The sequence below is a fragment of the Chinchilla lanigera genome, unplaced genomic scaffold (genome assembly GCF_000276665.1).
Source record: "Chinchilla lanigera isolate Chin_1 unplaced genomic scaffold, ChiLan1.0 scaffold00094, whole genome shotgun sequence".
In the NCBI taxonomy this organism is placed as follows: Eukaryota; Metazoa; Chordata; class Mammalia; order Rodentia; family Chinchillidae; genus Chinchilla; species Chinchilla lanigera.
In genome coordinates, this window is record NW_004955495.1 from 3,539,178 (window position 1) to 3,565,030 (window position 25,853).

Here is a 25,853-nt window from a genome sequence, read left to right on the forward strand (position 1 = left end):
TTTTTTTTTATAGTGTTTTGTTTGCTTTTTGAGACAGGGCCTTACTATATAGTCCTTGAACTCACTGTATAGCCCAGGGTGGCCTCAAATTAGTGCATAAATCCTCCTGGCTCAGTCTCCCAAGTGCCGAGACTATAGGTATGCTCCACTGCACTTAGCTTCCTGGGTTCATTTTTAACCAGAATGGAATCAGGCTTCTCAGTGCCATAACTTTTTTCTGTAATTGCTGTATTATGGATATCATTTCAGGTTGGAGTTACCTATTTCTCTTGGTAGCAGCTGCATCATTATTATATTTTTCTCCCGTGATCTCCCCTGACCCCCAATACTGGACATTGACACTAAGTTATATCCCCAGAACTTAATTTTTATTTTGAGACAGGGGCTCTCTAAGTTCCCCAGACTAGGCTCAAACTTGAGACCCTCCTGCCACAGCCTCTAGGTGCTGGATTACAGGTGAGCACCTCCACACCTGGCCTGCATATCCCGTCTCCCACGGTGCCTGCACTCTGCACGGTGCTCAGGCTGCTGCAGCAGCAAATCCCTCCCCCGCTCTGCTCTGCAGGCGCCTCGGGCAGGGTGTCTGAGGACAAGGTCTTGGCAGCAGTTTGGGCCTGCTGGCTGTGATGTTCCCTTACTGCACTATGTCCACTTGGACAGAAAGGCCATTGCTCTTCAGGGGACTTTGAAAACCAGAAGCCAAACTGACTATACCCAGATGTGACTGAAGTCCACAGCCCTGACACTGTCCTGGCAAGCTCTGCTCGCTGCTGCACGGTGCAGCCTCTGCCGCCGGTGTTGCCTGTCTGGGCCGTTCCATCTCACCATCCACTTGCGGAGGTGGGGAGGAGGCTGGCAGCCCATGTCTGATACCGACCGGTCCAGGCCTGGAGACCCTGCTGCACACACGAGCCACCCTGCCCCACAGATGCAGTGCGGGAGGCCAGCAGCGCATACCCTGTGGCTCTGGGTTCTTCTTCCCAGCCCCAAGGAAAGTCTGTGTGTGGCCAGGCCGTTCCTGCCCGGGACCATGGGAAGGGGCCGTGTGGAGGAAGCGGCGTGGGTGGCTCGTCTTGTTGATCTGAGCTCACAGCTGCCGTTTTTGGTTACTGCGCTTGTGTTCTCTTCCACAGAAGAAGGAGCCACGGAGAAATGAGTATAGTGGTGTTTCGGAGGAGGAGAGTTGTGAGAGGACAGAGGAGGGTGCACGGCAGGCATTCGTGTTCGGGCAGAACTTGAGGGACAGAGTGAAGGTAGGTGCTGTCACACCGTGGCGGAGCCTCCTGGGACCAGTGGCACAGACACTGGGGACGTCATGCTTCCCAGCCTCTGGTCACCCTGCCCAGCACCAGGCTGCCCCCAGTGCTGCCCACTCAGCGTGGCACTTGTGTGATTTCCACGGCAGAGGGGAGCTGAGCATATGCGTCCAGCCATGCTGGAGACCAGTCAGAAGAGGAGAGCCCCTCGGGGCCCCACGTGCGGGAGCCGGGGAGGCCGGAGTGGGCAATGCTGCCTCCCGGCACAGGCTGTTCCAGCAGCTCGCCGGCCAAGAAGCTCTGCAGTATTCTGAGATGTGGTGTCTGTGGCCATATCTAAGACATGTGTGGCTGTCACAGCTGGAGAAGCTCCTGGCCTGGAGCAGGTGAAAGCCAGGGAGGCTGCTCAGCAGCCTGCAGGACCCAGGACACCCAGCCCCGGTGTGCGCAGTGGCCTGCGGAGCCTGAGATGAGCAGTCAGAACTGCCTTGCCACATAGGAGATGCTGGTAGAAACCGCTTTCACTGTGCTGGTCACTGGCCAGAGCACCAGTGCCCTGCGAGTCATGGAAGTAGGCGCTGGGCTTGCCGCGCTTCTCCCCAAAGGACTGAGTCCCTCAGGGGCTGCTCACTGCACACTCAGGACCCCAGGCCTGGCGCAGTCCATCCCTGGGGCTTGGGGTTCATGTCTTACAGAAGTCAGATGTGTGCAAGTGCGGGTTCTGGCATCTCACCATGGACGCAGCTGCTCCTGTGAGGAGGCCCTGCCTTGTTGGTAGCTCAGGGTGACAGTGCCCCCCCGCAGGGTTCCATGGCTGAGGCCACAGTGGAGCATTGTCATATGTGTGACACAGTCCTGAGGCCAGATGTGTGAGCCCCTCTGACATGCTCCTGAGAGGCCCCCCAGAGCGCAGCTGTTTGTAACAAGGTAGAAAAGGCTCTCTGGCGCCCACTGGCCGGGCTTGTGTGGGGAGTGTGGAAAGCACCGTGTGGCAGTGCAGGCTACGGCCCCTGCCCAGCGGCCGCAGTGTGGCGCCGTGTGGGCTGGGCCACGGTGACCAAGGCCCCGCCCTTCTGTTTCCAGCTAATGAATGAAATCACTGACGCTGCTGACATGGAGAACATGGGACACCCCAGCTCCGAAACGCCCACCGCCACCAACTACTTCCTCCAGTACATCAGCTCCAGGTGTGTGTTGGGGCCTGGGGCTGCCCTCATCCTTGACTCAGACTGGAACCCAGGTCCTTCCCACCCCACCTGGCCACCTTTGCCCTGGGATTCAGTGGACCTGAGGCAGGAGCCAAGTTTGAGGGGCTGTGAAGCCCAGCCTCGCGGGTCACGGGGACCTCTGTCCTGGGCCTTGGCCGTGGGCAGAGCCGATAGGCAGTGTGAGCTCCTTCACCTCCTGGAGCTGTGAGGGACCCATTGGTGCCCATGGCCTGGGCTTGGGTGCCTGGGCCCAGAAGGAAGGTATTCCTGCCTGGGACACAGATGCTCCTCAGCCTGACAGAGCTGGGCACCAGGAGGACCCAAGGGTCTCACTTCTGCTTGGACATGTGCGGCCCAGAGGCTCGGGCAGAGGGAGTCTGGCTGCCCGCTGCCGGTTCCCGTCTGCTGCCCACGGTGCTCGCGCCTGCAGGCCCCACGCTCACCGCACGTCTCCTCTTCAGTGCAGAGAATTCAACCAACAGTGCCGATGTCTCCAGCAACAAGTTCGTGTTTGGCCAGAACATGAGCGAGCGTGTGTTGGTGAGTGGTCCTGTTGACAGTGTGTCCTTGGTCAGGGTACATGTTGTGTGGCTGCCTCACTGCAGCCTGTAAATTCAGGACTTTCCTGTGTAGCAGAGAAAAAAATCCCTGCTCCGATTCCGCTTAAAGATGGGCTAGGCCCTTGGCTTTGCTGGCCCGGGAGGCCTCCTGGGTACCAGCCATCGCCACCTTCACTGAAGCTTCCTTGGTGACCGTGGCTCCTCCTATAAGGCCAGCTGGGGTGATGAGAGTTGTCAGGTCAGCAGGCTACAGCCCAATGGGGACAGGGCGTCCATGTTCCCTGCTGGCATAGCACTGCCACTTTTGTGGGGTGGCGGCATCAGGGCCAGCAGACAAGGCCAAGGAGCTGGGTGCACAGAGAGCCTGGCCTGCACGGAGGGCTCTGGCGGGTCTCCGGGCGGCTGTGCCTCCTCCTGCACTCGGCCCTCTCCACGCTATGGACCACACGCGCCACTGCCCAGCTCTGTGGCCAGGCGGTTCCTTTGCCCGTTCTGTAGTGATCCGTGGCCCCCTGAGAGGTGTTAGGAGACGAGAGCGCAGCCGGGGGTGGGGTGGGGAGGCTCTCGGGCTCGTGTGTGGCGCACAGGTGTGGCTCTGCCGGGATTTGTCCAGCGTGGCACTGAGCAGCAGCAGCATGAGGACTGCTCCGGCTCGCGGCTTCTATTCCGTGGGCCTTACGACCTGCACCACACAAACTCTCCTCCTCCGTGTGCCTTTGTTTTCCCGCAGAGCCCCCCCAAATTGAATGAGGTCAACTCAGATGCCAACAGGGAAAACACAGCTGCAGAGTCTGGATCCGAGTCCTCTTCCCAGGAGGCCACCCCAGAGAAAGGTATGTCATGGTCAGTGTACCTCGTGGGAGTCCCCGCAGTCAGCAGTGGTGACAGGTGGTGAAGGGACCCTGTATCCATCTGTGCCCTGCCCAGGAGGGGTGGCACTGACCCCTAAAGCAGTGGCCACCAGGGGACTTAGGAACACCCTGGGAGCAGCAGCTGTGTGAGCAGGCTGTGCGCTCCTCTGTGCCCCCAGGGGGCCCATGCTCCTCTGCCCCGCTGGTCCGAGTCCCGGGCTGTGCAGCTGAGTTGTCTTGGGCGTCTCCTCCAGATCTCACTGGTGTGCGCTCACCCCTCACCAAATCAATAGTCAGTCTCGTTTAGCCAATAACATTTCAGAGTCCCTGGCCGAGTCCGCAGCCGCCTACACCAAGGCTACAGCACGGAAGTGTCTGCTGGAGAAGGTAGAAGTCATCACTGGCGAGGAGGCAGAGAGCAACGTGCTGCAGGTGAGTGCTCTGCACGGCCCCTCCGCCCCCACAGCGCAGCCCGACCAGCAGTGCTGCGCACCTGGCGCCCCGCCTCTGCGGTGGCTGTGTGTTGCCGCCAGGGCTCACAGACCCCTCCTCCTGTCACCCAGAATGAACACCTGCGTCCCTTTGGCCCTAGTGTCTCACAGAGCTGCCGTGAGGGGAAAGAGCCAGCACACTCACCCCCCTCCTCCGGGGGCCCCTGCTCTCCCTCGCTCCACACAAACGCAGATGCCTGTGTGCCTGCCCTGAGCTACACAGAGCTGGGGTGTCTGTGAGCACTGCCTTTCTCCCAGTCGATGCTGGCTTTTTTGTTTTGATTTTCAGGGGAGTTTTTGTTTTGTTTTGTTTTGTTTTTTGAGACAGGGTCTTGCTATGTGGTTCAGGGTGGCCTTGAACTCACTATGTAGCCCAGGTTGGCCTCGAACTCACAGTGATCCTCCCGCCTCAGCCTCTGGAGTGCTAGGGTTACAGGTGTGCGCAGCCACACCCAGTATGTTTGGGGTTTTTTTTTGTTTTGTTTTTTGTTTTTTGTTTTTCAGTAGGGCCTCATTGCATAGCCCAGACTAGCTTTGAATTTGCAACCCTCCTGCCTCAGCCTCCCAAGTGCCAGACTTACAGGTGTGCACTGTCACACTCAGCTCCTGTGCTGGCTCTCTCTGTTCGTGTTGGGAGGCACTGACACAGGAGAAGTTGCACCTCTTTTCCCAGGGTCACACACAAGTCTCTTGGTGTTTTTTTGTTGCACATTTAACAGTTTGGTTAAAGGATGATGCACGTACTCTATGGTTCAGTCTCTAAAGTGACTAATTCTGGGGGTTTAATATATTTACGGAATCACACAACCTTCTCTACAATCTAATACAGAATATTTTGTTCCCTAAAAAGAAGCCCTGTCCCCATGAGCAGTCTCCTGTCCGTGGAGCCCACACTGTGTGTCTGACCGCTGAGCATGGTATCCTTAAGGTCCCTCCATGTTGTGGCGAATGTCACAGCCTTGCTCCTGTCCTGGCTGCGTGGTTTCCCAGCATGGGGACAGACCTCACTGTGTGTCCCTGCATCAGCTGACGTTTGGCCTACGGCAGCTTTGGTGCCGTTATGAAAAAGACACTGCTGTTTCTGATGTGCACGTGTTTGTGCGGACACATGGTGTACTTCCCCTGGGTCAGTCCCTGGATCACGTGGAAACCCTGTGTCCCACACCTCGAAACTGCGAATCTGTGTATGCACCGCACTGACCTTGTGACGTCCCCAGCAGCACAGGGCATTCCCCGTTCACATGCCCTTACCTGTCTCTCTGGTCGTAGCCATCGCCCATGGGTACAGGATGGCATCTCATTGGAGTTTGATCTGTTTCTGAATTGACGCTTTGTCGTGCCACTTTTTTTTCTGTTTTTTTTTTTTTTTTGAGGCAGGGTCTTGCTATGCAGTTCAGGCTGGCCTTGAGTTCATTTTGTAGCCTAGGCTAGTCTTGAACTCACAACGATCCTCCTGCCTCAGCCTCCAAAGAGCTGGGATTACAGGCATGCCCCACCACACCCGGATTGTAGTGCTGCTTTTTATACACTGGCCATGACAGGTGTCACGGTGGCACACACCTGTAATCCCAGCACTTGGGAAGCCGAGGCAGGAGGATTGCCGCAAGTTCAAGGCCAGCCTGAGCTACATATTGAGACTATATGTCAAACAAAAGCAAAACACACAAAATAATACACTGGCCAATCGGGCCAGGGATGTGGCTCAGCAGTGCAGTGCTGCCTGGCAGGTGCAAGGCCCTGAGTTTGATTCCATGTATCAGAAAAAATACACTGGCCCATGGCCTACCGGGGCCTCGGGCTGTACTTTGGCAGCCCTGGAGCTCAGGTGGGTAGATGGGAAGTGCGGGTGCGGTCCCAGCAATGGCTCACCTAAGGCCACTGCCTGTGTTCTAGATCCAGTGTAAGCTGTTTGTCTTTGACAAGACCTCACAATCATGGGTGGAGCGAGGCCGGGGACTGCTCAGACTCAACGACATGGCATCGACCGATGATGGGACATTACAGTCCCGACTGGGTGAGCTGCCCTGGGCTGGGCTGGGCTGAGGGGAGAGCAGAGAGTGCCGCGCCTGCAGCGCCGGCCCTCGGTGGGGAAGACCCTCGGCTTCACAGTTCTTGCCCTTGGAGGTGCCATGGAGGTAGCAGAGTCCAGGGAGAAAGGAAGGCGGGGCAGCGCTCTTCACTGTGGTCTCTGGTCTCTGCCGCCCTCCGCCCGAGCCTCCTGTCCCAGGTCTTTTGCTGAGGAAGCGGTGCTCAGCTCCTGCTACCTTGCAAGCATCTCCTGGCGCTTTGGTTTTTTCTTTAAAACATTGTCTCTGAAAACTTCTACACTAATACTCTGTTGGCAGTTACTGTATTTGACTTTTTCTCTGCTCGCGGACATTTAGGTTGTCCCTTATTTACTTATTTATTTACTTACTTGCTTATTTATACTACTGTGGATAACATGATTGGGGCCATCTTTATACATGAAACCTATTCCAGAAGCAGGCTTTTTTTTTTTTTTATGTTAAGAGCAGAGTTTATTGAGGGAAAGAAAGCTTCTGTGCAAGAGAGAGACAGAAGGGGTCCAGAAGCAGACTTGTTACAAACAGAAGTGCACCCACGCACTCGCAGAGAGCACAGGTGCTCGTGTGTGCACTCTAACCGTGCACACCATCTTTCGCTCGTGTCCTCTCATCAAAGTGCCTCTGGCCTTCCTGGAAACGTGGGTCTGAGACCCCGCAGGAGCCCATGTTCCCCTTAGAGGCCCTGCTTTTCCACACTTTGCCTCAGAACTGCGCCTGGGTCTCTGCAGAGGTGCGGACACACAAAGGGCCCCCGGCCATCCACTGCTCAGCTTAGCCCCGTGGATGTTGTGCATTTTTTTCTTCCTTCCCTTGGAAACATTCAAACCCCTGTGAGCCTTGTATAGTGACTGAGGTGCCTCAGCTGTCACCCATGTGTCCAGCCTACTGCAGTGGTGCCCTCCTCGCCCTCACTACGTGTCACTAGGCTCCCTGTCCCTTCGTTCCCCAGACTCTGAGGTGAGCATTGGGACCAGGGATGTGGGCATGGAGAGACCCAGCCGTTGGGTCGCTGGCAGGGTGACTACTTCTAACCCTGTCCAGGCCAGTTCTGGAAGGGACAGCTGGGCCAGCAGGGAGACAACTCGGTCACATCGATGGATGGACATAGGCAGGCATGTGGCCCCGGCAGGGCGAGTATCACACCCCAGAGGGGCAGGGTGTCCCCTGTGTCCCTCCACAGTGCACTGCCCTTGGGCAGCCCCACTGTGTCTTGGCAGGAGCTGTAAGCAGCAACCTTTCTGTCTCTTTGTACCAAGAGAGCCAGAGGGCAGGGGCCAGGCGTTGGCCTGCACCGGGGAAGTCCGTAGAGCACAGTCAGTATCTGTGCGTGTCCTGTGCAGAAAGAGCCGTGTCAGTGTGTGCAGCCCCTGCTGCCTCCAGCAGTCTGACCCTGTGCCTGACTCATCTCCCTTGGGTACTCTGTGCTGGCACCTGCCCTGTGGGCGGCTGGGTAGGGCTTCAGGGGCTCGAGGCGGGCAGCGCCTACCTGCTGCTGCGTGAGGCTGTCCGGACTGGGGGCAGGCAGGGCCAGCCCAGCTGAGCTGCTTTGCTGGTTGCAGTGATGCGGACCCAGGGGAGCCTGCGGCTCATCCTCAACACCAAGCTGTGGGCCCAGATGCAGATCGACAAGGCCAGTGAGAAGAGCATCCGCATCACAGCCATGGACACCGAGGACCAGGGCGTGAAGGTCTTTCTGATCTCGGTGAGCCCAGCACCCACGCATGTCGTAGCTCCAGCCCCAGACCCGAAGGGAGGCCACACTGTGTATGCCACCAGCCATATGGGGCTCCTTGGCATGTAGGGGGCTATGCTGTCCCGAGACTCAAGCTCAGGTGCACTCAGCTCGAAGGGCAGAAAGAGGCCAGGTGTGTGGTCTAGGCCGTGGAAGGGAGGCAGGCACGGTGTCCTCGGTGGCGCTGTGTCCCCACAAGATCCCTAGTAGGCTGGAGCATTGCAGGAGTAGGCCTCCAAGGAAAGCTTGGAGCCCCGACCTGCAGGCAAGTTCACTTCCCCTTCAGCTGGGACAGAACGGGACGGGATGGGAAGGAGCCCCTCACTGCTGATGCGCACCATAGTGCTCCTCTATGTCACCACCCTGAGAGTAGTCCCCTGGCCGTCCTGGGTCTCCTTCTCCTCCTTGCTTGCTGCTTCTCCCTAACACAGAGAAGCAGTTAGGTGTTGACTGTGGTTTGTGGTGCATTCAGGGCAAACAGCCGTGTGTGTGGTCACCTGTGTCCGAAGTCATGTGGAGGGGTGACTGCAGTCGTGTCATCCAACACAGACCTCTGCGTCCCACCTCAGGCCGGCCTTGCCTGGCCCAGTCCCCTGGGACCCTCCCCTCCTTCTGGGGATGCTGGCATCCCTTCCAAGGAGGTTAGCAGGCTGGCTGCGGTGGCAGGCAGTGTCCATGCTCCTGCACAAGCCCCTCATGGCCCTTGTTCCCCCAGGCCAGCTCCAAGGACACTGGCCAGCTGTACGCGGCCCTACACCACCGAATCCTGGCCTTGCGCAGCCGCGTGGAGCAGGAGCAAGAGGCCCAGGCCCCTGTGCCTGAGCCTGGAGCCCCATCCAACGAAGATGACAGTGACGATGACCTGCTGGCCCCCTCAGGAGCCCCCGGAGCAGGTGAGTGGCGGGTGCTACCCCGAGGGCCCCAGGGCAGCCTCCTGGCAGGCTGGTGACTGGAGTGACATCAACCCCTCCCCACAGGTGCAGGTGAGGAGGGGGACGGGCAGGTGCCCGGGAGTACATAGCGGGCGGAGGTGCCCCTGTGCAGAGGCTGCTGCTTTGGCGTCTGTGGCCGCCTACCCTCCCCAAAGGCAGCATCAGCTGGGGTGGAACTACAGCCTGGACCCCACGCCCGTTCCGAAGCAGACTCGGGAACTGCCTGGATGTGGTTTGGGACACAAGACCTCATCATATTGATGAGCAAAAAAGAACGCTCCTCCCCAACTCCCCCGAATTGAAATGGCACATTAAGACTTGTCACGGCTTCTCACTGGGACTGGAGACTTCGTTTCTTCACCTGCGTGTCGAGCCTCTGGGCCTCCCCACCGCGTGCCCTCCCTCCTGTGGGTCCCCACCACACCCCGGGACCCTCGCGAGTGTCAACGCTGGGCCCTGGATGCTCAGTTTACTACACTCTTTGTTCCTGTTTCCCATCTTCTGATTTGGGGTTTATATTTTACAGATCTTATTTTTTTTATGTCCAAAGGCTTTGGTTTTGGTTTCTTGGATTGTGATGCTCTGGTGTACTGGGCAGGGACAGCCCTGGCCCTCGGGCCTCGCGCGGGAGAGCATTCGCAGGAGAAAGTCACGGGACTTGGGAGGGTCCCCAGGGGCCCTGCCATCTCTCCCTGTCCAAGTCACGTGATCCGCCTGCTTCCTGCGTGCATTGGCCACCCCTGGGTGAGCCCTGACATCATCACCCCCAAACTGCTGTGGGCCTGGGGCTGCCGTGAGAGGCAGAAGGGCCTGCCCAGAGTGACGGGGCCCTGCCCGACAGCAGGACAACAGGCCTTCCCAGCACGCCACGCATAGGAGTGGGCACTGGCGTCTGGCCCAGGCCCAGCGGGGAGGCCACAGCGGAGTCCCTCCTGACCAGGCCTCCTTGGGACAGCAGAGGAAATGGCCCAGCCCCACTCTTGGGGGCAAAGAAGAGGCCCCGTGCCCCAGCTGTTCTCCCCACACCCAAGGCCTGGATGGCTCCAGCAGCAACACTGGCACCGGCCAGCGCCAGCACGCCTGGGCCTGGGAAGACACCAGACGCCACCCAGGAGATCCGGCCACACGTCTCTGCTTTAAGCCTTAGCCAACTAGTGACAAGTAAAACCAGACAATGCCCATGTGTTTTGGAACATTTATGTAAGATTGTCATATGAAATGTATTTGGGAACTACATTAAAACTTTTAACTAAAACCCTGGCCTCCTGCATGCCCCAGGGGCCTCAGGAAGGAAAGGCCGGCCAGGGCCACCTGTGCCTGCAGGGCAAGAGCCCCCAGCAGCCGGGGCAGCCACCCCACCCTCGTGAGCGCCACACCTGGCCAGGTGTCCCAGTGGACCTCAAGCTCAGCGTCTGTCCCGACCTGCCCACCCACCTGGCTTCCTGGGGACTGTGGTGGCTGGGAAGGGAGGGCAGCTCTGCTGTCCTCCTGTCCCACATCTGCCTGGCAGCCCAACGGGAGACCTGGTCCAGCCGGTTCTTCAGCCCTGCTGCCCAGCCCCCCTCCCCCTGAGTCCCCTTTGGGCTTTGCCCTGAGGCCACCTGGCCAGGTAAGGGGGTTGGGGGGGCTCCTGGGCTTGCTGCTCAGAGCCGCCAGGCACTGGTCACCATGGCCACAAACTCCTCGTCGGTGTCCACAGAGGCGCTGAGCCCGCTGTAGTAGTCTTGGAATTCCACAAGGGTGACCTGTGGGCACACAAGCTTGAGGGGAGGTGGGCGCCCAGCCGCCTCTGGAGGAAGGGCCACTGTGCAGCCACTCACCTGCCCATCCTTGTCATGGGCGTCAAAGTTGTCGAGGAAGCGGCGCAGCACCTCCTCCTCTGTCCACTCGCCACTGCGCACCTTGGGGTGGCTGCGGCCGCTGTACGCCCCGCGGAGGTCATCCACGGTCACCACACCGTCTCCACTGCGGTCCAGCTTGGCAAAGGCGGCTGCAACGATGGCCTCCCGGGCCTGGGACATGGGGGGCTGAGGACAGAAGCAGGGAAGTCACCTCAGCCAGCACCTCTTATCTCAGGGACAGGTTCCACCTCACTGACCCGGGTCCCTGGACACCCCAGTGGCAGCCGCACCCGCAGGGCCCGCAGAAACTCCTCCAGGTCCAGCGTCCCACTGCCATCGCGGTCCCACAGCCTGCACACGGCCTCCACCTCTGCTGGCTCCAGCACCAACCCTAGCTCAGCCAGGCCCCTCTGCAGCTCGGCTGAGTCCAGGGAGCTGCTCCCATCCTGGTCCAGCCTTCGGAAGAACCTGCGGGCAGGCACACAGTTGGACGGGGCTCGCGGGCACTGGAGCCCCGGAGGCTCGAGAAGGACCCCTCACCTGGCCAGGCTCTGGATGCCTGAGGGCCCCCGGGCCAGACACTGCGCCCGCAGCTTCTCCATGGTGGCCTCCACGGTGTCCATGCTGGGCCGGCTCTCTGGACAGCTGGAAGGCGAGTCGCACAGGGATGTCCTGCTTGGTCAGCCAGGCGCAGAGCCCGTGTGGCCGCAGGCCTGCAGCACCCCTCCTACTCACCTGGCCTGAGTCCGTTCGTGCGTCCTGTCACGCTGCCCCTGCTTAAGCTTTGCGTCTTGTTGCCAAGATGGTTGCTGGTTGCTAAGGGAGGTGGCTCTGGAGACTGGGAGGGGCCCAGTTTAACTCTCCCTATGCTGGGACCAGGCCGGACATGTGTACTCCTCCCACTCACAGCCCTGGGTGGAGCCAGGTTCAGGTGGCCTTGCAGCCTCAGAGAGGAGAGTGGTTCCAGCCCTGCAGGGACGGTGGCCTCCTGGAGACAGGCCTGTGTGGCTACTGTGTGACCCAGGGCAGGTGCCTTATCCTGTCTGTGCTTCTTGGGCGGCTCAGAAGAGCTCCAAGCATCTGGATCCTGTTGCCCCCAGGCCCGGCCCAGGCCCGGCCCAGGCCCGGCCCAGACCCACATCCAGTAGGAGGTTGTCGGATTCCATGAATGCCAAGCCTGGACCCAGGCAGGTTTGTTATTTTGTTTGTTTGTCTTTTTGAGACAGGATCTCAAAAAGACAGTTCAGGCTGACCTTGAGCTCACTTTGTAGTCCAGGCTGGTCTTCTTTTCTGTGTTTTTTTTTGGGGGGTAGGGGGTGCTGGTCTTGAACTTGCAATGATCCTCCTGCCTCAGCCTCCCGAGTGCTGGGATTACAGGCGTGCACCACCACGCCCGGCGTAAAAACAGCTCTAGGGTTTTTTTGTTTTGTTTTTTTAGTACCAGGAATCAAACTCAGAGCCTAGTGCTTACCAAGCAGGCACTGTGCCACTGAGCTATCTTCCCGGTGGCAGTTTCAAAAGACAGTGACACTCACTGGAACAAAAGCTGTTTCTGGCAGACTCAGGAACCAGTCTTGGAATTCCTGTCATGGAGGTTTTGCTGATTGCTTTTCAGCCCTCAGACATCACTTTGTCTCGGGCTCAGAGTGGAGAAACAGCCCCAGACCCCGATGTAGCGGAGAGAAACGAAGGCCAGCGTCACAGGAGGCCTTTGCGGAAAGGTGGGACATAGAGCATCTCCCAGGATGGAAACCCTGACCTCAGGCCACCCGTGCTGTGTGCAAGGGTTTGTCCGGGAGAAGCTGGGACAGAGAGCCTTTCAAAATGTGTGTAGTCGTGTCACATTGCCGGAAGTTACCTTTGTATGCGGAGATCAATCCAGAGATTACGAGTGAGCAAGCACCACCACCCAGTGGGGCCCAAGATACCCCCAGTGACATTACACTGCACACACTGCGATGGTTTACCGTGACCCAAAGCTCTCAGAGTAGGCAGAGAAAGCCTTTGTCGTTTGATTGGGCGTTTTGCTTTGGTTTGTTTGCAGTGCAGGGAGGGAACCCAGGGCCTCCCGCAGGGGAGGCAAATGCCCCCCCAGCTCTGCTGTGGTTTTGTAACTAGTGTCACATGCGTCCACTTTTCTTTTTCTATGGAAAAATGTAAACTATGGCTGGGGGGTTGGCTCGGTGGTAGGGTACTTCCCTACCGTGTGTGAAGCCCTGATTTGATTCCTAGCACCACCAAGATAAGAAGAATGAGTAATATAAAAAATATTCACAACTTTTGTTTCTTTTGCAGTACTGGGAATGAAACCCAGGGGCCTCACACCGAGCTACATCCCCAGCCCTTTTGTGTATTTTTTGGCACAAGGTCTCACAACGTTGCCAGGGCTGAACTCAGACAATACTCCTGTCTCAGCCTCCCAAGTGCTGGCATTACAGCTGTGCCCAGGCCAGACCCAGCTCTTTTAAAACTGAGGTGCTAGGCTGGGTGTGTACCTCAGTGCTAAGTGCTTGCCATGTGTGAAGTGCTGAGGCCCACCCCCAGTCTGTAAAAACTAAAAGCATGTAAAGCCGGGCATGGTGCTGCCCGCCTGTAATCCTAGCACTCAGGAGCCTGGAGGATCCTGAGTTGAGGCCAGCCTCTGCTACAGTGAGACTCTGTCTCAAAAAAAAACCTCAACAATTACCCCACAAAACTGCAAACCCTAGCCCGCCAGACCTGGAGAATTTTACCTTTCTGGGCCTCAGTTTCCCCCACTGTTGAGGGAGTGGTGCCTGCGTCCACTGGGGGATACAAAGACCACACACAACAGTGTACATAGCCTGCCCAGCACCACCAACCTCATGTCTCCAAGGCCCAGCATGAACCATGAACAACACAGTCCCTGAGCCAGGAAGAAAGAACGAGGGACCCAGGCCAAGAAATGGTGCGGTTTATTCTCAAGCACAGACAGGCCCCAGCCGGCCTCCCTTCTGTACAAACAGGCCCCCTTCATTCATCTGGAGGAGGAAATGGGACTGCTGTCACTGCTCTGAGGGGTCACCATTAGATGACAGTGTTAATGTTAGGTCCCGAGGGCTCTGGGTGGCCACCACCCTTTCTGGCTGAAGGAGATGCTGCCCCTGGGTGGGTCCTGGCCACCGACCAGCCTGGGCATAGGGAGGCACAGGCATCTCTCTGGGCCTGGCTTGATAAAAAGCAGCACCCTCAATGTCTTGGGCCAGGAAGGGCGGCATAGAACAAGGAATTAAAAAATAGATTCTTTATAAAAACATAGCTGCTTGCTACACAAAGACAGATGCCCTGGAGGCAGGCGGCCCCTTGGATCCTGTTCCTTTAGAGGCTCCCAGGGCACAAAAGGCACTGGTGACAGAGAACAAGAGAGAAAAACCCCTGCGCTGAAGGAGGTTATGTTCCAAAGATGGGACAGTAGGAATTCCATAAAGCAAATGGAACAACAGGGCAGAGTGGGGTGGGAGGAGGAACTACATCAAGTGAAGTGTTCAGGGTGGCCTCCCACGAAAATGGCTTTTGAGCAGAGACCTGAGTGACAAGGCCATGGGAATTTGGGGAAAATGCTCTCCAGGCAGAGAAAAAGCCAGTGCAACGGCCCTGGGCCAGGATGTCACCAGGAGAAGGTTAAGGGCTGCTTGCTTTTTCCCAAGCAGTCTGGCAGCCAGCTTCTCTCTCTTGCCAGCCCGATCTTTGGGGATCAAAGGCTGAGGGAAGGATGGACTTAGGTAATTTAGATCTAGGATGAACAATGTACAACCAAAGCAAGAATGGCACACGGCTTGAGGCTCCTTGTGTTAGTCTGGAATAAAAAAGTAAGAAAAAACTTTAGCCCTGGGTTATGGGATGGTCTAGAAGAAACAAGAATCAAGACAAGGACTAGGTGTGGTGCTGCATACACTTGGAGGCTGAGGCAGGAGGATCACCTTGAGTTTGAGGCCGGCCTGGGCTACATGAGTTCAAGGGCAGCCTGAACTACACAGAGAAACCCTGTCTCAATAAACAACAAAAAGAATTAAAGCAAGGGGAAAAATAGAGAAGCTCAAATCCTGTGGGACTTGATGCCATTGGCCCTCACCGAAGTTCTGAGTCAGATGTATTTAGGGCATAGAACCCAAACCAGGGAGCAGTGAGGTTACGCACACCCTGGCTAACGAAGGGGCCCAGGCTGGACTCAGCAGGCAAAGCCAGCCAGGTCTCAAACCAGAATCCAGATTTGGCTTAGTACTGCCAGCTTTTCAACAAAGGTAAGGGATTCAAAGTTTCATTTTCTTTGTAACCTGTTCGAGCTAAGCATCTGCATGTGGCCTGTTTGAAAAGATGGCCCTTTTAGCTGCTTCTGCAGCTCAGCCAGGATCTCGGCTCTGCCCTGAGGTTCCCCAGTGGAGGGAAGTCCCCAAGGGACTATCTGTATCGCATCTACAGCCTGTACTCCGGGACTCACACTGTGGTCCCAAACACTGCAGGCTGGAGGTGATCCTCATCCTCCTCCTCCTCCTCTTCCTCCTCCTCTGCGGTGCTGTTGGCGAGGGGTGGACCCGGCCCACCAGGAAGCAGATGGCCTGGCACGCTGTCCGGCAAGGGCCCCAGGCGCTCGGCCTCAGCCAGGGCGGCCAGCAGTGCAGCCAAGGGTGGCCGCCGCTGACAAATGTCCTGCAGCAGCTTGGCTCGGGGCTGCAGCTGCCGGATGAGCTCGTCTCTCTGGTTCACAGCGGCCTGCAGGCTGTGGACAGTGGCCTCGGTCGTCAGGAGTTGCTCCTGGAGAGCTGAGATCTCACTGACAGGAAGGCAAAACGGCAGTTATGATACTGGGGGCCAGAGGGCTGCTGTTCCCCATTCCTGGCTTTCCCAAGGCGCCCATCACTGCGGGATAAAGGCCATGTTCCCGCCACTGCCTCAAGGCCACCCCTTGTTATGGACTGCATGTGTCTCCCCCACATTCCTATTCTGAAGCCCTCACCTCCCGCTTCCCCAGGAGATGGTACGTGGAGACAGAGCTTGTGGGATGTAATCAGTGAGGGTGGGGTCCCCAGGAGGGATCAGTGTCCTTTCAAAACCAGACACCAAGCCAGGTGAGATGGTACATGCCTGGAACCTCACCTACTCGGGAGGCTGAGACAGGAGGATTGCAAGTTAGGGGCCAGCCTGGACAACTTAGTAAGACTTTGTCTCACAATAGAAAGGGTTGCGGGTGTAGCTCGGTAGAACACATGCTAGGTAAAATGCTTGCCTAGTATGTTTAAGGCCCTGGGTTCAATCCCTAGCAAAGAGGAGAGGGAAGAAGAGAGAAGGGGAGGCAAGGATCAGGAAGGGAAAAAAAAGGCCCAGAGGTAGCTCAGTGCAAAGGCCCTGGGTTCCATCTCTAGTTTAAAAAAAAAAAAAAATGGTGGTATGATCTCTTCTTTCTCCGCTCAAGAACCTGCCACAGCTCCCAGCGCCGACACCATGGGCACCACTCAGTACCCGTGTGAAGTTAGAAATCCGCGCTTGTGCCTTTTCCCTCAACTTTACATGACTAATTCGCGTTTGTTTTTGTCTTCAATCCCCCCAGCAGTGCGGTCCCTGCGCGGAATGCAGAGTCCGCCCTTCCTCCCTTTCCCGCTTCGTCTCCGCCTCCTCCCACCTCCTGAACTCCACCTGGCCGCCCGGGCCTCACCGGTCCTTGGCGCGGCCCAGCTCGTCCAGGGCGGAGCGCAGCTGCTGGTCGTGGCGGGCCAGACGCTCGGCCTGGGCGTGCACCGTGCGCTCCGCCGCGTCCAGCCGCGCCTCCAGCTCTGCTGCGCGCCGGTGCACCGCCGCCAGGTGCGCGTTCGCCTCCCGGATCTGCAGGGTGGGTGGTGCGGACATGGCCCCTCCGTGGTCCGGGCCCGGCCACGCCCCTGGGCCGCCCGGAACCGGCGTGGCCCCACCCCCGGGATGGCCACGGTCCGCGAGGACTCGGCCGCAATGGTTGCAGTCTCTGGTTGGCCCCGCCCGAGGGCGGGGCTGTGCTCTCTTTGAAACTCCGCCCTAAACTCGGTCTAACTCCAAGATTGGTCAATATCTTGACAGACCACACCCCCAGTTGGTTTTATACTCCCGCGGCTCGCTCTTCTCACACTGTAGCAACAGATTGGTCAAACCTTCCAGACGAACCCCGCCTTACATAGAAACTAATGCCAGAAAAAAAAAACTAACACCAGGATTGGCCGGGACCTCTCGGAACAAACCTGACCACGCCCACTGAAACCTGCTGCTCTAGTCTTGGGTCTACATGATTGGCTAAATCCTTGTGAGGGTCAGTCCGGAGTACGGTCACGCTCCCTAGGCAAACCTACGACCCCCAGTTGGTCAAGTTCCTGTCAGGTTCTGCTTCCGATTCTGGCCACGCCTCCAGCCAAGTGCCTACTTTATTCCACTCTGGGCTTGGACCAGCTGCAGGTTGGGCTTGGAGCTCGTCCCTCTAATATCCTAGCAACGCCCATTAAACCCTGCCCCTGATTCTAGCCACACCCCAAAATAGTGGCAAGCGGTTCTAACTCCCGTTTGGGAATGGGCCATAGAGCATGGCCACGCCCACGCGTCCTTCCAGGCCCCGCCCCACGACGATGTTCCCCTCCTATTAACTGGAATCCCGCCTCGCCCCTTATCCTGTGCGTAAGGATAGGCCTGGCTGGCACCTGTCATCTTCAGTAATCAAATTATCCCTAAGCTAAGACCCCCGAGCTGGGACTAGCGAAATCTGTCTTCATTGATCCCGGCGCGCCTCAGTTTCTCCTTCCAAGAATCAGCCCGGATAGGGGAGCACTAGACTCCCTTCTCCAGGCCCTCCCCAGCGCCTGCGCGACCCGTGTCCTTTGTTCGCGGCGCTAATAAAGTTGTGCCCTTGTTGCCGACCCGTCAGTGCGAGAGGCTGCGCGCGCCGTCCCGGAAGTATCGCGAGAGTCGGCGGCGGGCTGCCCTTGGGAGCGTGGTTCTTGCGGGACCCGCACTGCGGGGTCCGGCTGAACCGTCATGGCGAAGAGGCTTCTCAGTCTATACACGGACATCCCGGACGGCACCGACTGCCACCGCAAGGCCTATGCTAGCACCACCATCGGCGGCGCCGTCGGTGAGCGCCGGCCGGACTCAGCGCAGAGGGCGGAGGGCGCGAGGAGGTCGTAGGGTCACGGGGGTTGGCCCGCGCGGGTCACAGGGCGCGGAATGTCTCGAGGTCGCGCGTGGCCGTAATCGGGGTGTCTGGGCGGTGGCGGAGTCTCGTGTGCGTGAGGTAGATGCGGTGGTGGGTTCGCGGTTTAGGTGACTGACAGTCGGGCCACCGGGGCCGTCCGAGGCCAGAGAGGTCCCCGGGTGGTAAGGTCTGGGGGGAAGCGTGGAGGGATTGTTGTGGGTGAAGCGGTCACCCCGCTCCGGCGAAGTTGTGCGTTGTGAGACGGGGCCAGTGTCGTGGTCCCCGTGGGACTTTGCGATAGGGTGACTTTGCGATAGGGTGACTTTGCTGTTTGGGGAATCGCGTTGGCGTGCCTGGAGAGGGTCTAGACAGTATGAGAGTTTTCAGGTGCGAATAGGTCTTTCGAGGGCCAAGCGCCGACAGGTGGTCAAGGACATCTGAAGCTCTTACTTTACCCAAGGAGGGTCTTGATCCGGTGGGTCAGGATCTCCTAGGATACCCTATGGGGAGGGGATTGTGAAAGGACCCACAGCTCTGGCATTCTCCTGCAGGGGAGACCCCGAGTGTACCCCTTCCAGTCCCAGAGTGTTTCGCAGGCTTGGTCCTCTTTAATTCTCCGCTCGACGGGAAGTAAAAGGGATGTCCCGTTGTTTTGTTTTGTTTTGTTTTGTTTTGTTTTGTTTTGTTCTGGTTTGGTTTTGTGTGTGTGTGTGTGTGTGTGTGTGTGTGTGTCCTTTTGAGACAGGGTCTCGCTATGCAGTTCAGGCTTCTTTGAACTCGCTTTGTAGCCCAGGCTGGTCGAACTTGCAACGATCCTCCTGCCTCAGCCTCCCGAGTGCTGGGATTATAGGTGTGCACCACCCCATCCCGCTTGTCCTGGTTTTTCTGAGTGGTTTGATTTTGGTTTTGGTTTGTTGGGAGGGGTGTTTTTGTTTTTGCGGTACTGGGCATTGAACTCAGGTCCTTGGCACTGAGCTACATCCCCAGCCCCTTTTTATTCTTTGAGACAAGGTCTCAGTAAACTGCTCCTGCTGGGCACCAACAGACTCCTGGAATACTTGGATTCCAGATGTTGCCACCACGCCCATCTAGAAAGGATGGGTTTAGCCACCTCCATATCTCGAGCTGAAAGGGGGTTTGGCAGAAATTGAGTCTCCTCTCGGAGGTGTCCAGTAGTGATTGCAGCCGTTTTCTCCATTTTCAGTAAGACTGGCCTGATTATCTTCTCTTGGGTGGGAGTGAAGGGCTGGCGGAGGGTGTATCATCCGCCCTGTGTCATGGGGCCCCGGGCCCCTGACCTGTCACTTGAGGTCTGGGGTCAGGACTGTTTCATCAGGGAGCTGACATAGGGTCTTCGGGAGACACGACTGAGGAGGTGTCCTCGGGCGGTGGGTCGTGTGGATCAGCTTAAATGCTGAGTCTCAAGGAGAGCCTGGGTGTGAGATGGGGCGTCCCTTGGGTCTCTGGGGAGCACTTTGGGCACCCTGGAAGGCTGGCTGGTTTTGGGACCAGGGGAGGCGGGGGTGTCACTTTAGGGGAAGTTCCTCTGCCAGTTGTTTGTCTCAGTCCTGACTGTTGGACTTCATGCAGTACCCCTGGGCTCCACCCGTCTTATTTTTCGAGACGCTGTGCCAGTAAGTTGCGGAGGCTGACCTGGACCTCACAGTCCTCTTGCCTCAGCCTCCTGAGCAGTGATGACTACAGGCACGCTCAGCTCTCTGCAGATTCTTGAGGGAATGCCTGGCAGAACTTTTCAGGGTGTCGTGATCACGCTTCAGGGCGAGTGGAGGCAGGAGCCACCTCACAGGTCTTTGGGGGTGTGGGAGGGGAGCGCTTTGTTGTAATGGCGAGGCTGGGCGTGGAACCCAGGGCCTGCACGTGCCAGGCGAGAGCTGCACCCCAGCTCCAGGCCCTTGAGGGAGAGGTGAGGGGGTGGCTGGGAGGGACCCGCTGCCTGCCCCTCGATGTTGAGAGGAGCAAGAAAGCATGGGCTGTGCGCTGCACGTGTGCACCATCCGGGCGGGCTGGAGTGGGGGGGGGCGTCGGGGGAGACTGAGCCGGTGCTAGGTGGGCACTGCCAAGTGAGCGGCCTCGGGGCTGGGGGTTTAGCTCAGCGGTACAGCGCCTGCCTGGCAAGCGCAAGATCCTGAGTTCAATTCCCGGTACCGGAAAAAAAACAAGTGAGCGGCCTCTTGATGGGGGTCACTGCAGGGTCTTTGGGGGGCTGGGCAAAGGAACCCTTGCCAGAGAGGAGTCAGTGAGGAAGTCAGACTTGGAGTAATCCTTGGCTTAAGAGTGGCCCTCCCCTTGCCACCTGCTCCCTGCTTCCCTGTCCTCCTGGGAGAAGCGCTTCCTTCGTGCCCGGCTTCCCCAGAATGGGAGCCCTGGCTGGCAGGGAGCCTCCAGCTCCTGAGGAACCTGGATCCTGTGGCCACATGGCTCCTGTGGGTGGGTCATGGGCACCTTGTGGGCACACAGTGATGGTGGATGGGTGGATGTGTTTATCTTTTGGGCATAGGAACTTTGTGCCTTGTGGGCCCTTGGTCACTGTTTTTGTTTTGTTTTAGCAGGAGAAAATATTTATTGCACTTAATTCTAGTATATTTTTTTAAAAAAATGTTTTTCTAGTATACTTTTTCTAAACTCCTTTCTTAGAAACAGTCACAAGAGCCAGACTTGGTGGTGTACACCTTTAATCTCAGCACTCAGGAAGCTGAGGCAGGAGGATCGCCATGAGTTCGAAGCCAGCCTGGGCTACATAGTGAATCCCTGTCTCAAAAAAGAAAGAGTCATAAAGAGGAAGAAGTCCACTTTATGAAAGGTGCAGATTAATAAAAACATATGCTTTTCCATTGTGTTTGGTTCTCGCTGGTGGCTGTCTCTGCCGGTACCAGTCCGCTCACTCTGAGCACCTCGTCGCCATGCCTCGAAAAATTGATATCAAGGATTTTCTGCTCACAGCCAGGCGGAAGGGTGCCACATCTGTGAAGATAAAGAAGAACAAAGATAATGTGAAGTTTAAAGTTGGATGCAGCAGATATCTCTATACCTTGGTCATCACAGACAAAGAAAAGGTGGAGAAACTGAGGCATTCCTTGCCCCCAGGCTTGGAGGTAAAGGAGATGAAATGAACCAGCCAGACTGATGTGCAGTATCTTAAAAAGCTTCAAAAGTCTAAAAAAACACAAAAAATGTGGTGTCAGTGCCTCGCAATGTTCAGAGCTGGCTGTAGCTTAGACATTTGCTTCTCAGTCCTCCGTCAGCTGCAGTGGCACCGTGTGCCTCACCGTGTATCTCATGACTGCATAGTCGCTGTTTTCCTTGCTCTTCCCACGGAAGAGAAAATGAGCAGTGAGACGGGCAGTGATCTGACGTTAGGCATAGCCTCCACTTTCTCAGACTCGATGGAGAAGGGAGATACTTAAGCATTGGAATATAGAGACACAGTTGCAGGCTTGAAGTGGCATAGGCAGTAGTCGTGGTGAATTGGAGAAGCCAGGTGTTTGGGCTGTCAAGGACAGAAAAATAAGGCTGTGCTCTGTGACAAGGGTTTGGCCTGTGATTGACATCTGTTCTTGCCTTGGTGCCTTTCTTTCTTTCTTTCTTTCTTTCTTTTTTTTTTTTTTTGAGACAGGGTCTTGCTGTGTAGTTCTGGCTGGTCTTGAACTCAGGAGATCCTCCTGTCTCAGCCTCCCAAGTGCTGGGATTACAGGCACTTTTTTGTTTTGTTTTAGCAGGAGAAAATATTTATTGCACTTAATTTATTGCACCGTATCCAGTATGAGTGGCATTTTTTGAGATAAGTATTTGTGAAGTCTTAAAAATATTCTTCCCTTTTAAAACCCTGAAATTGGATGCCACAGTCACTTGCAGGCTATAATTCTGTATATATTTTGCATACATACTACTCCTGTCACATGTTGGTTACGGAGCATCTCTTTTATTTTTATATTTTTCACTTTTAACTTTTTGTTGTATTGATACATTTTCAATATACATAATGATCACATTCATCATAGGAAGTTTATACCTGCACATGATATTTCTTGCTGCTTTTTTTCCCCGTTCCCCTCCCCTCCCTACCACCCCTCTTCCCCTCTTTATTTATAAAAGCTTTGTTTCCATTTTTTCCTTCTATTCTTTTCTTCTTGTCCCTTCTTTCCTTTCTCCCTACCTAGCCCCGCCTCCTTTTTTTTTTTGTCTTTTTGAGACAAGGTTTCACTATGCAGTTCAGGCTGGCCTTGAACTCACTTTATAGTTTTGGCTGGCCTCAAACTCACAGCAATCCTCCTGCCTCAGCCTCCCAAATGCTGGGATTACAGGTGTGCACCACCACGCCTGGCTTCCATCCCTATTTTGGAAACACCCTAGCTGACAAGGATCGGCAGTTTAATAAATGGGGGAGACCTTTTACTAAACTCAGTGAAACCTTTCTCAAAATAAAAAAGGCCGAGGTACAGCTCAGTGGGAAGGCCCTGGATTCCATTCCTGTTACTAAAAGAGAAAAAAATGAAATGAAAACACACCCACTTCATCAGGGAGCAGATACTAATCACCAGTTGTCAGTACTGTGGGTTGACTTGAAACCCAGTGGGACGCCAGGGAGCCCTGGGGCTTCGGGTGTGCTGTAACCAAAGTCGCAGCCAGGGCAGGAGCCAGAGCTCCTGTCAGGAGACCTGCACAGCACCAGACCCAGGCAGCGGCCCGGGGTGCAGAAAGTGACCCCAGCAGTGATTACTGACGACCAGGCGACGGGGGGATGGGCGAGCGTGCTGTGCGGGGCTTGTGGGAAGCTCGGGCTGCGGCGGGCGGCGGGGGCTGCCCAGCAGTCTGAGGCAGCAGGGCCTGAGTGCGGGGGGGGGGGGGGGGGGGTGCTGTCTTCAGCCCCCAGAGGGGAAGCAGAGTCTTGGGGTGCTGGCCCATTTGCCGTCCCGTCTGAGGTGCTCTGTGGGCCGAGGGTCCCTGGGTCAGGATTGCCGGCCTGGGGTGGGGTCGGTAAGGTTCGCCCCAGGACTCGCTCTGCCCGGGGCCTGGGTGGGACTGAGTGTCCCTGTCATTAAGAACCGACAGCCAGACAGCCAGGCCCTCAGCGGCACGCTCCTGCGATCCCATCGCTCTCATCGCTTGGGAGCCTGCCAGGAGGGTCCTGGTGTGAGTCCCACCTGGGCAACTCAGCAAAGCCCAGTCTCAAAAGGGGGGGGGGGGGGGCGAGGGCTGTCGTACAGTGGTAGCGCTCCGGTAGGTTTGAGCCCCAGTCATGGGAAGAAAAGAGAAAGATACCCGGACTAACGGGGGCACCTGTAAACCTTGTAGCTGAGGGTGGGCTGGGGAACCCTGGATTCCCTCCAGACTCCAAAACCACCCACCTCTTAAAGGCCAAGTGGGGACCCTGAATTTGAAGCGACAAGATCCACAGCTCAAGCCAGGTGTGATGGTGCACTCCCACAATCCCAGCACTCTGGGAGGCTGAGGCAGGAAGATTTCAAGTTTAAGCTCAGCGTAGGCATCTTCTGGAATATAGCTCTGGGCAAAGTCCTTGGGTTCATTCTCTAGAACTGCAGAAAAAACCACAGCTGTTTATGCTCAGATCTTTTCTTACGTGCCAGGGCCTCAGTTTCTTCATCTCTGCGCCAGAGCACTGTCTCAGGGCCCCCAGGACTGCCCTGATGATCTGCCCCACTGCTGGGTGTGCAGAGGGCCCCCGGCAGGCGCTGGGTCAGAGCCACGGCTTGAATGCTGGGGACGCCTCAGAGCCTGGCCTGACTCCGTGACCTGCGTGCGCTCCTGGCTGGCTGTGCTTGGCCCTGTCGGGCAGGTCAGCTTGCTCTTAGGGCCCAGAGGGTGGGAGGTGCTGTCACCGCTGGTTCCCTGTTGCTGGGAGTATCATCCCTGAGAGGTCCTCACAGTAACTGGGTCTCATCAGGGAGCGCCCAGCGTGAGGGAGGAGCCCATGTCGGGCTGTTCAGTGTCCACTCTATGGGGACAGCGGCCCCAGGGCTGGCCCTGCCGGGCCCCATGTGTAAGAGCCAGTGTTGGGCAGTGTGGCCAAGGACGCGGCAACGGCAGAGAGGAAAGCTGGCCAGGGCTGTGGGGCGGCAGCCAGGCCAGCCAGGTGCAAGTGGTGCGCCCGGCAGAGCTGCCACCAGCACCAAGGGGCGGGAGCGGCAGAGAAGAGACGTTGGCGGCCGAGCAGCCGCCCCGGAGGATGGAGGGGAAACTGGGCCTGTGGGGCGGCAGGGGACCCGCGGCGCCTGCGTTCCGGCCTTGCAGAAGTGGGGCCCCTGAGCTCGTGCCTGGCAGCCGCGGACCTGGGTGCAAGTCCGGCCCGGCAGCTTGCTGCAGTGGAACGCGGCACACGGTCGGCACTGGGAGCCGGGGCCTGAAGCCGGGGCCTGAGCGGCCGCTGTCCTCTGTCCCACAGGCCTGGTAGCCTCCGCCTACAGCCTCATACACAGGCCCCCGGGCTCCACCCTCGAAGGAGTGGCCAGGGCCGGCCGGTACACGTTCACCGCAGGTGAGCCGGGGTGTGCGGGCGGGGCCTGGCCCTGCCTGGGTCTTGTCCCTTGTGCTGTTCCTAGGAGCGTGTTCTACGGCTGCCCCTTCTCCCTCACCCCCACCCCCGGGGACTCTGTCATCAGGGACAGGTGCCGGGTGGGGTCCCAGCAGCCATGGGGTGGAGGCCCGCTCGGCCCAGGGGTTCCCCCTGACCTGGTGCCCCTCTGTGCCGCAGCTGCCATCGGGGCCGTGTTTGGCCTCACCTCCTGCATCAGCGCCCAGGTCCGGGAGAGGCCCGACGACCCCCTGAACTACTTCCTCGGAGGCTGCGCCGGGGGCCTGACGCTGGGAGCACGCAGTAAGTGCCCGCTGCCCCTTCCCCTCCTCCCCATGGGGTGCCTCTGGGAGAAGGGGACCCAGCACAGCCCACAGGGCTGCAGCCATCCTGCCCCTCCTTGAGCAAGGCTGCACCCTGCCCCAGGGCCTTGGCCTGCGCTGTGTCCCCTGCTTGGAGTGCTGCGCCCCCAGGTGTCAGCACAACGCCCTCATCCTGTCGGCCACACCTTGTGGGAGGACACTGGCCCCTGGCTGGCCCCAGCTCTGGCCTTGAAGGCAGATAGGTGCTGGTCCCCACAGGCTGCCTGCCTCCCTGCGCCCCCAAGTGTGCAGGGTCCAGAGCTGCACCCGCACCCTGTCCAGCTGCGCAGATGTGGGAGTTGGGGCTTGTGTGGGGGGGGGTGGCTTTCTCTGCGGGCGGGCCCCCGCGGCCTCGCCCCACCCCGCGGCTGGCCTCAGTAGTTTAGGTTGGATTCGGCCCGGGAGGGTGGGGCACGCCAGCCTGGGCCTCAGGGAAGAAGCAGAGATGTGGGGGTGGCCTTGCCCAGGCGGGAAGCAGGCGGCTGGACACATGCCTCAGTGTCCCTGTCCCTGAAGCCCAGAGGCAGTCTGAGCAATTCAGCCTTCCCTGAAGCACAACTCTGGCCCAGCCAATCTAAGTGCGGGGACGGGGCTCCTCCTTCCCTGCTCGCAATGCCTGACATGCCCCCCCGCTTCGCTTCGCAGTGCACAACTACGGGATCGCCGCAGGCGGCTGCGTGTACATGGGCGCGGTGGCCGCCCTTGTCAAGATGGGCCAGCTGGAGGGCTGGGAGCCGTTTGCAAGCCCCAAGGTGTAGCCCTGCCGCCTCCCAGACCGGCCTGGAAATAAACTGCGTGCGTGTGTGACAGCGTCCGAGGTTGCTTGATGCAGGTCGGGACCA

The 25,853-nt window shown here is 57.8% G+C and overlaps 4 protein-coding genes and 1 pseudogene across 12 annotated transcripts in view; 3 read left to right on the forward strand and 2 right to left on the reverse strand.

Annotated features, from left to right (window-relative positions):
- The window catches only part of Ranbp3 (RAN binding protein 3), a 54,350-nt gene extending 43,999 nt beyond the window's left edge, over nt 1–10,351 (forward strand). For 6 of the 8 annotated variants that reach the window (XM_005405743.2, XM_005405745.2, XM_013505313.1 and 3 more), the window contains 9 exons: nt 1,134–1,253; nt 2,340–2,443; nt 2,926–3,004; nt 3,755–3,857; nt 4,183–4,307; nt 6,260–6,380; nt 7,992–8,134; nt 8,880–9,057; nt 9,142–10,351. In XM_005405743.2, coding sequence (XP_005405800.1) covers nt 1,134–1,253; nt 2,340–2,443; nt 2,926–3,004; nt 3,755–3,857; nt 4,183–4,307; nt 6,260–6,380; nt 7,992–8,134; nt 8,880–9,057; nt 9,142–9,185 — 1,017 coding nt within the window. In that variant the 3' untranslated portion in view covers nt 9,186–10,351. The remainder of the gene's footprint in view (nt 1–1,133; nt 1,254–2,339; nt 2,444–2,925; nt 3,005–3,754; nt 3,858–4,182; nt 4,308–6,259; nt 6,381–7,991; nt 8,135–8,879; nt 9,058–9,141) is intronic. The other 2 variants (XM_005405744.2, XM_005405746.2) reach the window with 1 other exon arrangement.
- On the reverse strand, nt 10,278–11,788 carry Caps (calcyphosine; the record flags this gene model as incomplete). The annotated part of the gene is made up of 5 exons (XM_005405741.2): nt 10,278–10,841; nt 10,917–11,123; nt 11,228–11,405; nt 11,478–11,582; nt 11,673–11,788. Coding segments are annotated over 5 exons (708 nt in total), but the record flags the coding sequence as incomplete, so codon positions are not given.
- Nucleotides 11,789–13,847: 2,059 nt separating this feature from the next.
- On the reverse strand, nt 13,848–17,549 carry Vmac (vimentin-type intermediate filament associated coiled-coil protein). Of its 2 annotated transcripts, XM_005405750.2 has the most exons (3): nt 16,606–17,543; nt 15,394–15,726; nt 13,848–14,751 (listed from the first exon to the last, which is right to left on the reverse strand). In XM_005405750.2, exons 1-3 carry the CDS (start codon nt 16,794–16,796, stop codon nt 14,577–14,579), a joined length of 699 nt encoding a protein of 232 aa, XP_005405807.1. In that variant the 5' UTR covers nt 16,797–17,543; the 3' UTR covers nt 13,848–14,576. The 2 variants fall into 2 exon arrangements, with proteins under 2 accessions (XP_005405807.1, XP_005405808.1); XM_005405751.2 differs by lacking the exon at nt 13,848–14,751 and having other exon boundaries at nt 14,913–15,726; nt 16,606–17,549.
- Nucleotides 17,550–17,838: 289 nt separating this feature from the next.
- Nucleotides 17,839–25,822, forward strand: Ndufa11 (NADH dehydrogenase (ubiquinone) 1 alpha subcomplex, 11, 14.7kDa). Its single transcript, XM_005405752.2, has 4 exons — nt 17,839–18,039; nt 24,521–24,613; nt 24,830–24,952; nt 25,657–25,822. The coding sequence occupies exons 1-4, from the start codon at nt 17,943–17,945 to the stop codon at nt 25,767–25,769; spliced, it is 426 nt and encodes a 141-aa protein (XP_005405809.1). The 5' UTR covers nt 17,839–17,942; the 3' UTR covers nt 25,770–25,822.
- On the forward strand, nt 19,057–21,747 carry LOC106146806 (annotated as a pseudogene).
- Nucleotides 25,823–25,853: the final 31 nt, after the last annotated feature.

Coding starts and splice junctions, on each gene's coding strand:
- Vmac (XM_005405750.2), bottom strand. CDS start 16,796: ATGTCCGCACCACCCACCCTGCAGATCCGGGAGGCGAACGCGCACCTG. Junction 15,727..16,605: donor CTGGGCCGCGCCAAGGACCG/GTGAGGCCCGGG, acceptor CCTTCCTGTCAG/TGAGATCTCAGCTCTCCAGG. Junction 14,752..15,393: donor GCAGTGTTTGGGACCACAGT/GTGAGTCCCGGA, acceptor TTTTTATTCCAG/ACTAACACAAGGAGCCTCAA.
- Ndufa11 (XM_005405752.2), top strand. CDS start 17,943: ATGGCGAAGAGGCTTCTCAGTCTATACACGGACATCCCGGACGGCACC. Junction 18,040..24,520: donor CACCATCGGCGGCGCCGTCG/GTGAGCGCCGGC, acceptor TCTGTCCCACAG/GCCTGGTAGCCTCCGCCTAC. Junction 24,953..25,656: donor CCTGACGCTGGGAGCACGCA/GTAAGTGCCCGC, acceptor TTCGCTTCGCAG/TGCACAACTACGGGATCGCC.